The 13,707-nt window shown below is 45.5% G+C and overlaps 1 protein-coding gene across 2 annotated transcripts in view; it reads right to left on the bottom strand.

The window, feature by feature from the left end:
• Positions 1 to 13,707, bottom strand: part of SPG7 (SPG7 matrix AAA peptidase subunit, paraplegin) — a 45,242-nt gene that overhangs the window by 24,302 nt on the left and 7,233 nt on the right. For both annotated transcript variants that reach the window (XM_060787905.2, XM_060787906.2), the window contains 2 exons: positions 1,773 to 2,014; positions 716 to 855 (listed from right to left, as the gene is read on the bottom strand). In XM_060787905.2, the coding sequence (XP_060643888.2) occupies positions 716 to 855; positions 1,773 to 2,014 (382 nt within the window). The remainder of the gene's footprint in view (positions 1 to 715; positions 856 to 1,772; positions 2,015 to 13,707) is intronic.

Below are 13,707 nucleotides of genomic sequence, written 5' to 3'. Positions count from 1 at the left end.
AATTTACGAGGCCATAAAATCTCCAGCAAGCATGCAAAGAATGAGGAAGTACTTCATCAGTGTCACAAATGGCCGGTGAAGGGACAGCTCCCCCGGTGGCCAGAATACCCTCAAGAAAAGCTGGAATGTTAAATTGCCTCTGTGTCTGTCTATATATGTTGTGTATCTATGGCATTGAATGTTTGCCATGTATATGTACATTGTAATCCGGCCTGAGTCCCCTGCGGGGCGATAAGGGCGGAATATAAATACGGTAACTAACTAAATAAATAAATGTTAAATAAACAAAAATGTCAGAGAATAACAACAGAAATGCAAAGGTTTAAGGCAAAGCAACACCTCGGGGCTAGAGCGGCCCTGCAGGAAGTGCCTGGATGCGGAAGAGGAGCGTGGAAATCACAGAGGGAAGGAGGGAGGACACTTCCGCTTCCGGTCCTGCGTCTTTTCCCCCTTTCCTCCCTCCTCCTCCCCCTTGTCTTGCCTTTTTCATTTATTGGGAATGGAAAAAGAGTAGGGGAGCACTCCTTTAATTGAAGAGGAAATGCTGGAGGAAAAGGGGGGCGTCAGATAAGAGCGCCGGATAAGACAAAATGTCGAATAAGCTAAGATCGGATAAGCAAGACTCTACTGTACCATTAAGTTGTGGGAAAGACACTGTCTTTAGTACTAATGTGGCTGACCACGATAAAGGAAGAATCTCTTTAAATTATCTTACTTCCCAAAGAAGCCAGTGCGCTTGTAGGAGACGGGGATCCTGTCCTTCAGGTCAATGTTCAGCTCATCTTCAGCTGCTCGCAACTTCTCCTCAAACTTGTCAATGTTGGCCACCTGCATTCTGTACATCAAGGCAAGCCTCTGGAAGGAAGAGAGGCAATCATATAGCCAGAGGTAGGAAGCAAAACAGCATGGAATAGCAAAAACAAGGGGAAATGCTGGTGTGGAGAAGGCGGAATTCCAAGGGGCAGGATGAAAAATGAGTTAGGAATTGGGAGCACCTTAGGCTTCCCAACCATCTCAGTTTGTTAAGATCTCAGGTGACTTGAAGCACAGACCAAAGTGTGTTTTCTTGTGGGTCAAAGGGGAAGCTTAAGCCATCAACAGGCAGCACATTTGCACTGTTATGCCTTCTGAGTCTGTTTCAGAAAGAAAGAGAAAGGCCAAAAGGAAATCATTTGCCATTTTAAAATGAATGGTATAAATATCCACGAGTCCAAGGGACTTGGGTCCATGCTACCTAAAGAACTGCCTCTTGGCCTTCTTGTCTGTATTTTAAATGTTGATAGATAAAATCGTCTTTCTATACTATTTATTTCGTTACTAGCCATCCCCTGCTATGCGTTGCTGTGGCCCAGTGTAGTGATCTGGGAAATAAAGTAATTAGAAAGTGTGGGTTTCTAATATATGTAATTTCTTTATGCTTGTGGGTAAACAGTATTTCTTGCTGTTTCTTTGTCAGTGTTCTAATTACAACTCTGGAACATGAAACATATAATTGTCCTTTAGGAGTCCCTTTCAGATCTATGATACTATATCTCTCTCTGTGTGATGTCTATGGCTGGATGGGTCTTTGTCAGGAGGGCTTTGATTACGTTTTCTCCAAGAATGTTGTCTCCTTTACTTTGTAGTTTCAGGTAAAGCTATTTGTTATTATTAATTTCATCCTGGGGATTATTTAGTGATGCTGATGCTTGACCTATAAGCAATTCTCTCCTTTTAAAAATGTGCCATTTGAGTGAATGGTTAATCTTGGTGAAAAGATGGATGAGACTCACAGGCCGCCCGAAGACCACTGCTCCGGGATGCAAGTAGATCTCCACAATGTCGCTTTCGGGCACCACTTGAACCCGCTGCACTTCCCCTTTGGCCAGCATCTCGTTCACAAAGTCATTCCAGGAGATGTTTCCCCCGCCAGTGCTGAGGGAGTTGAGCAGGCTCATGATGACTGCGATGAGGAAGAGGGTGCGCAAGCGCTCCCGGTACATCTGGTCCTCCCTCTCCCGGCGCCGCTTCTCCTCTGGAGAGGGGACAGAAACCCAAGAGCCCATCAGGATTAGCTCGATTATACTCCAAGCCAGAGATCCCCACAATACAGTCTGCCTTCCATTCCATTCCACATTTCAACTTCTCTAGGGTCAGCAAGGTGGGCTAGAAGAGATGGCACCTGGCTTTCAGATTGCTAATATTATTTATTTCCCATATTTATATCCTGTCCTTCTTGCCCTGAAGGGAACTCAGAGTGGCGCACATAAAGGCACAATTCGATGCCATACAACACATATCCAGCAAATAAAACATATACATCAAAACACCCACTTAAAACATTTCAACATTAAAATGATTAAAATCACATAATCCAATATAATAGTCCAGGCTGTTCCTGTTATCACTGCACCATTCCAAATTCACATATTGCAGTGATAGATTATCCAAATGCTTGGTACCACATGCACGTTTTCAGCTGGTATCATGTTGCAGCCCCTCTTTCCTGAATGAGGAGAGGCCAGGAGCAAGGTCACTCAGTGGGGATGAATGGAAAGGCTGACTGCAAATGGGGCCAACAGCTGAGGAGGAGAGAGTTCTCTCATGGAGCTGCCTAAAGGGGAAACTGCGTGTTCCATTAGCCGGCAAATATTTGCTCTACCCAACTCCAGCTTTTCCCATTTGCGCTTCGAGCCAGGCCTGGCAGCCAGACAAAGCAACTCACATTCCTCAGCAGGAAGAGATGCTTCTTTTCTCTGAAAGGATCCTAAACGCATACCAGAGAAGCGAGAAAAGGGCATGATGTAACATCATTAACATGAATACAGAGTTAACAAACAGCTTTGTATCTCCTCCTCATCCTACAAGTCTCTGCTATGACTTTTGCATTCGCGTTTGGAGAGCAATTATGACGGACAAAAAGGAGTCCTGAAATTCTTTGAATGGCAGTTCTTGAGTGTTTGCAGTCTTTATCTCCCTCCTCCACATTGGGCAGCTTGAGTCCTTCTCTCCAGTCTTCTCAGCCCCTTACTCAGTTTTCAGGCCTGGAAAGTACATTGATAGAGGTGGAGAACACTATCAGTCAGTACATAGAATCATAGAGTTGGAAAAGACCTCATGGGCCATCCGGTCCAACCCCCTGCCAAGAAGAAGGAATATTGCATTCAAAGCACCCCTGACAGATGGCCATCCAGCCTCTGTTTAAAAGATTCCAAAGAAGGAGCCTCCAGGACACTCTGGGGCAGAGAGTTCCACTGCTGAACGGCTCTCACAGTCAGGAAGTTCTTCCTCATATTCAGATGAAATCTCCTTTCTTGTAGTTTGAAGCCATTGTTCCGTGTCCTAGTCTCCAGGGAAGCAGGAAACAAGCTTGCTCCCTCCTCCTTGTGACTTCCTCCCACATATATATACATGGCTATCACATCTCCTCTCAGCCTTCTCTTCTTCAGGCTAAACATGCCCAGCTCTTTAAGCCACTCCTCCTGGAGCTTGTTCTACAGACACTTGATCATTTTCGTCGCCCTCCTCTGGACACATTCCAGCTTGTCAATATCTCTCTTCAATTGTGGTGCCCAGAATTGGACACTATATTCCAGGTGTGGTCTAACCAAGGCAGAATAGAGGGGGTAGCATGACTTCCCTGGATCTAGACACTATGCTCCTATTGATGCAGGCCAAAATCCCATTGGCTTTTTTTGCCGCCACATGACATTCCTGGCTCATGTTTAACTTGTTGTCCACGAGGACTTCAAGATCTTTTCCACATGTACTGCTCTCGAGCCAGGCATTCCCCATTCTGTATCTTTGCATTTCATTTTTTCTGCCTAAGTGGAGTATCTAAGTGGAGTATCTCCTTTAATTGAAGGGGAAATGCTGGAGGAAAATGGGGGCTTCGGATAAGAGCACTGGATAAGACGGAATGTCAAATAAGATAAGATCGGATAAGCAAGACTCTACTGTACCATTATTGTGGGAAAGACACAGTCTTTACTACTAATGTGGCCGACCATGATAAAGGAAGAACCTCCTCAAATTATCTTACTTCCCAAAGAAGCCAGTGCGCTTGTAGTGCGCTTGTCCCTGTTGAACTTCATTTTGTTAGTTTTGTGTCCAGCATGTGCCAGAAGACCCCCGAAAGTTTGCTTCCCTGGAAGTGCAAAGGATTAAAATGTTCAGAGTATTTTCAGATAACAGCTCTTGTTTCATGACAGGAGCTCATTGGGCCAAGATTTGCCAAACCTGCAAGCAACCCCATCCCATCATCAGTGCCATTCATTTGGGCTCCCAAATAAATTACATCTGTTTTGTTGGGGAAAGGACTGCCTGCTGGAGTCCAGATTAGATTTATTTACAACTTGGTTAACAAAGGCATTTATCAGAGCGCACCACCAATCGAACCTGATGTATACACACACACTGGGGTGCAGAGATCCAGCTGCAGCCACTGTCTGCTACGCAGATGCTGAGTATCATATTTCACTCAGGGCTTCCTCTCTCCTAATTCTCCAATAGCCTCTGGGGGGGAGGGGGGGGAATTGATCTTCTAGATAAAGCCACCATTTCCCAAATTGGGAGCTGTGCCTCTCCTCCTTTGTCCCTTGCTACCCTTTCACTGTTGTGTGTTATCAGGAAGGCTCAGGGATGGAACAATAGTCAAATACATCACAGAGAAACAAGCAAAGCTGGCTATAGTCTTTAACAGAAAGAAAACAGCAATCCTAAAAAATGGAGGTACAAATCAAATAGTTCTTTTATGGTGCAATATTCTAGAGGCAACATGGTGCAGTGGTTTACACGTTGGGACAACAACTCAAGAGTCCAAATATCCACTCAGCCATTGAATCATGGATATTAATGGAAAAGCTAGTTAGTGACAAGACCTGACCTTAGCAATGTATGTTTTAGAAAACTGGAGGACGAAGAATCATAGAATCTTAGAGTTGGAAGAGACTTGGTGGGCCATCCAGTCCAACCCCATTCTGCCAAGAAGCAAGAACATTGCATTCAAAGCACCCCCCAACAGATGGCCATCCAGCCTCTGCTTAAAAGCCTCTAACACAGTCCAGAGCAGAGAGTTCCACAGCTGAACAGCTCTCTTTACGGTCAGGAAGTTCTTCCAAATGTTCAGGTGGACTCTCCTTTCCTGTCGTTTTAAGCTACTGTTTCGCGTCCCAGTCTCCAGGGCAGCAGAAAACAAGCTTGCTCCCCCCTCCCTATGACTTTCCCTCACATATTTATGCATGACCCTCATCATGTCTCCTATCAGCCTTCTGTTCTGCAGGCTAAACATGCCCAGCTCTTGAAGTCACTCCTCATAGGGCATGTTTTCTAGACCTTTGATCATTTTAATCACTTTCCTTTGGACACATTCCAGCTTAGAGTCAACATCTCCCTTCAATTGCAGTGCCCAGAATTGGACACAGTGTGATTCCAGGTAAATTGGTCTGACTAAGTCAGAACAGAGGAGGAGCGTGACTTCCCTGGATCTAGGCACTAGACTCCTATTGATGCAGACCAAAATTCCATTGGCTTTTTAAGCCACAGCATGACATTGTTGGTTCATGTTTAACTTGTTCCCCACAAATATACCAAGATATTTTTCACACGTCCTGCTGTCGAGCCAGGCGTCCCCCATCCTGTATCTTTGCATTTCCTTTTTTTCTGCCCAACTGGAGTCTCTTGCATTTGTCCCTCTTGAACTTCATTGTGTTAGTTTTGGCCCATCATCTCTCTAATCTGTGGTGATGGTTTTGAATTCTGCTCCTGTCTTCTGGAGGATTGGCTCTCCCTCCCAATTTGGTTTCTGTCATCTGCAAACTTGATGATCACACCTTCTAACCCTTCATCTAAGAGTCATTAATAAAGATCCTGAACAGAACCAGGCCCAGGATGGAACCATGCTGATGGCACTCCATTCGTCACTTCTTTCCAGGATGACGAGGAAACACTGGTGAAAATTGCCCCCCCCCCCCCCCGGGTTCGTTTGCTTTCGTTAACCAATTACAGATCCGCCTAACCGTAGATTTGTCTAACCGTAGTTTGTTTGAAGACCGGGACATCTGTAGGGATACCAAGGTGCTTGTTTATAAAGCTATTGCCCTCCTAACCCTCCTATATGTGAGACATGGACTGTCTACAGACGTCACATCAACTCCTGGAACGATTCCAGCAGTGCTGCCTCCGGAAAATCCTGCAAATCTCTTGGGAAGACAGGTGGACAAACATCAACGTGCTGGAAGAAGCAAAGACCTCCAGCATTGAGGCAACGGTCCTCCGCCATCAACTCCACTGGACCGGCCACGTTGTCCAGATACCCGACCACCATCTCCCAAATCAGTTGCTCTACTCCGGACTCAAGAACGGAAAATGGAATGTTGGTGGACAAGAAAAGAGATTGAAAGGTGGGCTCAAAGCCAACCTTAAAAACTCTGGCCTAGACACTGAGAACTGGGCAACCCTGGCCCTTGAGTGCTCCAGCTGGAGGTCAGCTGTGACCAGCAGTGCTGTAGAATTTGAAGAGGCACGAATGGAGGGCGAAATAGAGAAACGTGCCAAGAGGAAGGCGCGTCAAGCCAACCCTGACCGAGAAGGCCTTCCACCTGGAAACCAATGTCCTCACTGCGGGAGAAGATGCAGGTCAAGAATAGGGCTCCACAGTCACCTACAGACCCACCAGAACACTGATCCTGGAAGACTATCCTATTTGGCCAATGAGGGATAGCCTAAGTAAGTAGATTTGTCTAGCCCACATTGTAGTATATTTGCCAGAAGGTCGTGGGGGAGAAGAAGAGAGAAGAAGCCGTCCACAGCTCCCAATTTTGCCCATAGCTCTTGTCACTAGGCTCTGTTGGGCTACCAGCGAAGGCAGCAATTTCTGCCATTGGGGCTGCAGCGTGCCTCTTCAGCTGCCACACTAAACATCTCATAAATAAGTCATCCACTCCCTGGAAGAGCCACTCGCAGGCAGCAGCTCTGGGACCCTTTCCAGCCCCGGGAAGCCTTCAGGAAGAAATGATTTGCCATTAACCCCAAACCTGAACTCTGTGATTAAAAGCTTGCAAGGGCTGCAGTGACAGGCGGCAGGGCTCTTTGTAAATAATTACTGCTGGGACAGTATCCTCCCCCCCATTCCGCCCCACAAGACACCGGGGAGGCATCCACCTCCCAAAGTCAATGAATCCATCCATCACCTCCATGCAGATAACTCTGTGCAACCTTTCAAGCTCTGAAGAAGGACTCCTGAGAAGGACCATGTGTTTTCGTTGCAGCTGGCCAATGGGGTTTCCTTTCCCAAAGGGCAATTTCCTCCACCTCAGAGGGCTTTTGGTTAGGAGTGGAGGTCCTAACCAGAGCCTGAATCTTCCTGGTAATACTATTGCAGACCCACTAAATGAACTGCTAAGTGGTGAGTCAAAACTTACAATATATCTCAAAGTCTATTACAACTAGGATGCAGACCAGGTTCAATGCCAAGCTAGAATCTGGATTGGAATCGTTATCTTAAATGCCTCTTGCTCACTTGCTCAGAGGTAACAAAACCAAGCTTTCCCTTTCCTAACTCCCACTGTCTGGTCCATTTCATAGAGTCAAAGAAATGGAAAGGGTCCCCTGAAGGCCACTGAGACCAGCCCCCTTCTCAGCACAGGATCTCCAGCTAAAGGAGTGGTTCTCAACCTTCTGAAAGCCACGACCCCTTAATACAGTTGTGGTGACCCACAACCATAAAATTATTTTGGTTGCTACTTCATTACTGTAATTTTGCTACTGTTAGGAATCATCATGTAAATATCTGATATGCAGGATGTATTTTCATTCACTTGATCAAATTTGGCACAAATACCCAATACGCCCAAATTTGAATACTGGTGGGGTTGGGGGAAAATTGATTTTGTCATTTGAGAGTCATAGTTGCTGGGATATATAGTTCACCTACAATCAAAGAGCATTCCAAGCTCCACGAACAATGGAACTGAACCGAACTTGGCACACAGAACTCCCATGATCAACAGAAAAGACTGGAAGGGATTGGTGGGCATTAACTTTGAGTTTTGGAGTTGTAGTTCACCTACATCTAGAGATCACTGTGGACTCAAACAATGATGGATCTGGACCAAACTTGGCACAAATACTCAGTATTCCCAAATGTGAACACTGGTAGAGTTTGGGAGAAATAGACCTTGACATTTGGGAGTTGTAGTTGCTGGGATTTATAGTTTGCCTATAATCAAAGAGCATTCTGAACCCCACCAATGATAGAATTGGGTCAAACTTTCCAAACTAAAGCCCCATGCCTTAAAGGGATTTGCTAGCACAAGCCTCTCTCCAGCCTCACATGCTCTTCGTAACCTGCACATGCGTACCACGCTGCCATGCGCTGAGCATGCTTGCTCTCCCTTCCCCTATTTGGAGCCCTCCCCATGGCTGAGACCGGCCAATCACAGCAAAGGAGGGCTTTTGGTGGGAGGATTTGTCATCTGTTTCCAAAAAGGAAGAGAAGGACAGTTGGAGAGATCTTCAGCCTTGTCTGCCAAAGGGGTTCCTAAGACCATCAGAAATATCTGTTTTCTGATGGTCTTTGCCAACCCCTCTGAAACCCCCTTGCAACCCACAGGTTGAGAAATGCTGAGCTAAAGCATCCCTCTCAGCAGGGAGCTCTCCAGCCTTTTTTACAAGACTCCCTGAGAAAAACACTGCTCCACTTCTCTAGACAATTGCTTCCATGGAGGAATTGCTCTTACTGTCAAGAGGCTCCTTCTACAGTTCAGTCGAATCTCATCCTCCTGTAAATTCAAATCCTGGTCGCATCCCCCTAAGGCAGCAGACACACCACACCTGCCTCCTGCTCTTTGGGCAGGGCTTGAGGTGTTTACAGTCCTTCACTTTTCTCAGTCTTCTCTTCACCCAGCTGAACATACCCGGTTCCTCTGACCCTTCCTCACAGGTTTTGTTCTCCAAACAGCTCATCATCGAGTTGCCCTTCTGGGAACCTGCACTAACGGGTCTATATTCTATCTAAACAAAATGTCCCAGACCCACAGGGCCTGACCCACAGGGAATGCAATGGGACTATTATCCAGCTCAACTTGGAAATTAAATGAATGTGAGCCAAAATAGCCTTGCTGCAGCATCACACTGTTAGATCATAGAATCATAGGAAGAGACCTCATGGGCCTTCCAGTCCAACCCCCTGCCAAGAAGCAGGAATTGTTGAAATCATGTTCAACAATAGTCCCAAACTCCTTTTTGCATGTAGGAACAGGAAGCCTCACACATGGGGAGTAGGTCACAGGAGCAGCAGGAAGTGTTTGCAGATTATTATTATTATTATTATTATTATTATTATTATTATTATTACCCATGGTTACTAAAGTCTAATGCGCCATCAAATCTAACACGCACAATTTCCAAAACCCTGAAACCACAAAAAAATGGCTGCCAAATGTAATTTGGTCAAAAAAGGTGCACATTACAGTGGCTGCATGCTTACAATTCCTTCTTTAAAAACAAAAGTGAGGGAACACCAAAGCTTTCAGGATTGAAACACCTTGGGGTACATCTTTACTATAGAATGAATCCATTTTAACTGCCTTGGTTCAAAGCTATGGAGTCCTGGGGGCTGTCGTTTGGGGTCATAGGGCCCGCTAAAGAATGCTGATGCCCAAACAAGCTACAAATCTCAGCACTGTGTAGCATTGAGCCATGGCAATTAAATTACAGATGACATCACTCAAAAAGCTCCTGAAGTAGTTTACGCTGTTGCTTTGGCTCAGCACTAAGACTACCATATTATGCTTAAATATCAAGCAAAAAGAGGGCACTAGAAACAATATCATATGAAAACTGACTAGCACAACTTGGGGATCACAATCAGACACAGTGAAGACATCTGCCCTTGCGCTTTGCTACTCTGCTGCTGAGTACGCATGCCCAGTGTGGAACACATCTCACCACGCTAAAACAGTAGATGTGGCTCTTAATAAGAAATGTTGCATTATCATAGGATGTCTACATCCAAGACCACTGGAGAAATTACACTGTTTAGCCAGTATCACACCATCTGACATCCGCATGGAAGGAGCAGCCAACAGTGAAAGGACCAAGGCAGTGACATATCCAGCCCATCCTCTGTTCGGATATCAGCCAGCACGCCAATGCCTTAAATCAAGAAATAGTTTTCTAAAATTTACAGAAATACTTGCATAAACACCTCAGCAAGCAAGAGTCCAAAAGAGGCAGGCTAAAACCTGGAATCTCAATCCATGGCTGATATTTATTTATATAATATTTATGATATTATAATGTAATGCAATATAATACTAATACTAATAATAATAATTTGATATTGTAATTATATATCTATCATTACATGTAATATTACTAATAATATTACAATTACTAATAATATTACAATATAATTGATATAGTACAATATAGCAGTGTTTAATGCTGATATTGTACTATGCTAATAGTATAGTGTAGTGTATGTATATACCTTGTAAGCCGCTCTGAGTCCCCTTTGGGGTGAGAAGGACGGAATATAAATGTAAATAGATAAATAAATAATACCAAACGAGAGACTCACCCCTAGGCACACAGAAAACTGGGTGACTTGGAAGGCATTGAATAGGCTGCGCTCTGGCACCACAAGATGCAGAGCCAACCTTGAGAAATGGCGCTACAAAGTAGAGTCCACAATATGCGAGTGTGGAGAAGAGCAAACCACAGGCAACCTATTACAATGTAGTCTGAACCCTGCCACATGCACAACGGAGGACCTTCTTACCACAACACCGGAGGCACTCCAAGTATTTATTTATCGTGTCATCAGCAACCACTGTATTACAATTCTAACAAAGCAAAACAAACACAGAGATTAAAAAGAAAAAAGAAAGAGAAAGAAAAAAAAACCACACAGATCTTGCAAATTTGGTATTTGGTTAAATGTCCTTTGACCAGTATCTGGCCACTTGCAGTGCCTCTGGGGTTGCCGCAAGAAGGTCCTCCATCATGCATGTGGCAGGGCTCAGGGTGCATTGCAGCAGGTGGTCAGTGGTTCGTTCTTCTCCGCACTCGCATGCCGAGGATTCCACCCTGTAGCCCCATTTCTTAAGATTGGCTCTGCATCTCGTGGTGCCAGAGCGCAATCTGTTCAGCGCCTTCCAAGTCGCCCAGTCTTCTGAGTGCCCAGGGGGGAGTCTCTCATCCGGCATCACCCATGGATTGAGGTGCTGGGTTTGGGCCTGCCACTTTTGGACTCTCGCTTGCTGGGGTGTTCCAGCGAGTGTCTCTGTAGATCTAAGAAAACTATGTCTTGATTTAAGTAATTGACGTGCTGGCTGATACCCAAACAGGGGATGAGCTGGAGATGTCTCTGCCTTGGTCCTTTCACTATTGGCTGCTACTTCCCGGTGGATGTCAGGTGGTGCAATACCGAACAGACAAGCATCCCGAGCTCTGAGAATTACCTGGGAAGGAATCCCACTGGAGCATTGCAGCGCACCCAAATACCTGGGAGTCACTTTGGACCGTGCTCTGACCTACAAGAAGCACTGCCTGAACATCAAACAAAAAGTGGGCGCTAGAAACAACATCATACGAAAGCTGACTGGCACAACCAGGGGATCCCAACCAGACACAGTGAAGACATCTGCCCTTGCACTATGCTACTCTGCTGCTGAGTATGCATGCCCAGTGTGGAACACATCTCACCACACTAAAACAGTAGATGTGGCTCTTAATGAGACATGCCGCATTATCACAGGGTGTCTGCGACCCACACCACTGGAGAAATTACACTGCTTAGCCGGCACTCCAAGTGGCTAGCTGGTGGTCAAAGAACATTTAATAGAATGCCAAATTTGCAAACTCTGTGCTTTTAAAAAAATACTTTACAGCTGTATTCTTGGTTCGCTCCTGATACGATAAATAAATATGCAAATCTAATACACATCCTAATTTTGGGAAGGTAATTTAGCCCCCCAAAAGCATTAAATTTGGGTAAATATGGGTATTATTATGATGGATATTGTTTTATTTACACCCCACTTCCTCCCTCTACAAAAAAGAGTCAAAGTGGCTGGGCCAAAACCCTCCTCTGATAAAGGCACACGCGCCTTTTGCGAAGGGCAAACTTCTCCTTTGAAAGCCAGGGTCGAATTACAGTGAGGGAAGTGGAAGGGAAAAACTGGGGGAAGGGGAAGCCTGCCACAGGGGCTGCTTAGCATCATCCATGAGAACTTGCTGAAAGCTCCAAGGGAGGGATGTGAAACTAGGGGCCACTGTCAGGTCAGCTCAGGCTCAGAAAAAGGCAGGTTGCGTGAAAAACAACAACAAGCCGCTTCAAAACCAAGCATCTGTGTAGGAGGCCTTTGTGAGCTTTTTATAGTTTGGCAAAGCTCATTTTAAAGGAGCCGCATCCCACTGGGAAATGCAGTTGTGCACGCACACAGAGCGGTTTTTTTCCTTTCCAGTTTTGCAACAGATTCCAAACAGGCATAGGGATGCTCAAGCCTGCTTTCTGCTTGCCTGCAAAGCACCAAATATTCTCAGTGGAAGATACAGTACAAGTGCTCCTGGCTGGAATTGGAAGGGGCGTTCATTAAAGATTTCCCATGACCTATTTATCACAAGACGCTGAAACCGCATGTGTAATGATATAAGTCTCTATAGGTTATGTGCCAATTTACAGCTCAGAACTGGTAACGGTCTGGATGTGACAGGTGTTGATGTGATCAGACTTCGGTCCAAACATCGCCAATTCCAGGGCGACCCCAGTCTGTTATTGATGAACACACCACCCAGCAAGTGGAGGTCGCCATTTTGGAAAATGGCCACGTAACCATTTGCCACCTAGCCCAAAATATCAAGACCAGTGTGGGGTTTATGGAAAAATTCACCCAAGACCCTCTTCATATGCATAAGGTATCCGCTCACTGGGTCTCCCGTCTGCTCATACCTTTCTAGAAGTAGAAACGAGACCAATGCTCTCAGGCTCTCTTGACAATGATGTGCCATGGAAACCAGGAGGACTTTTTCAACTGCTGATCATACAGGAGGAAAGCTGGGTCCATCACTCTGATCCTGAGACTAAAGTCCAGGCGATGCCATGGAAGCATTCTGACTCACCACCTCCAAAGAAGGCCCGTGACCAACTCTCCACAGGCAAGGTCATGCTCACAGTATTTTGGGAACAGCACGGAGTAGTGTTGATGGATTTCCTAGCAAAGGGGACCATAATCACTGGGGCAGACTAGGTTTCACTGCTGCAGAAATTGCGAGAGGCCATCAAAACCAAGAGACGTGGCATGCTCACTTCTGCAAGATGGTGCACCAGTTCACAACTCACATGTTGCCCAAATGGAACCATGTTCCTGTGACTTTGAAATTTGAATTTTCAAATATTCAGCCGACCTTGCACCACTGTACTTTCACCTCTTTCCAACAAAGAAGTTATTCTTGAACGGACAGCATTTTTCAGATGAGGATACTGATTTCCAAAGTCATAACATGGCTTTTGGAGCAACCTGTTGACTTCTACAAGCGAGGTGTTTACAATTGCTTCAAAAGATGGGAGAAGTGTGTGTCCCGAGGTGGCACCGATGGAGAAAAGGACTCAGAACTGGGCCAAGTTTTATTGCTCTCAGTCCACAGGAAGTGGCTCAAGGGAAATCTTTAATAAACACCTCTCGTATCATTTGATGGCACTCTACAGGTACAGGATAGGGAAAT

The sequence above is a fragment of the Anolis sagrei genome, chromosome 8 (genome assembly GCF_037176765.1).
Source record: "Anolis sagrei isolate rAnoSag1 chromosome 8, rAnoSag1.mat, whole genome shotgun sequence".
NCBI lineage: Eukaryota > Metazoa > Chordata > Lepidosauria > Squamata > Dactyloidae > Anolis > Anolis sagrei.
Note: the sequence above shows the minus strand (reverse complement) of the source record. Positions and strands in the feature narration are given on the sequence as shown.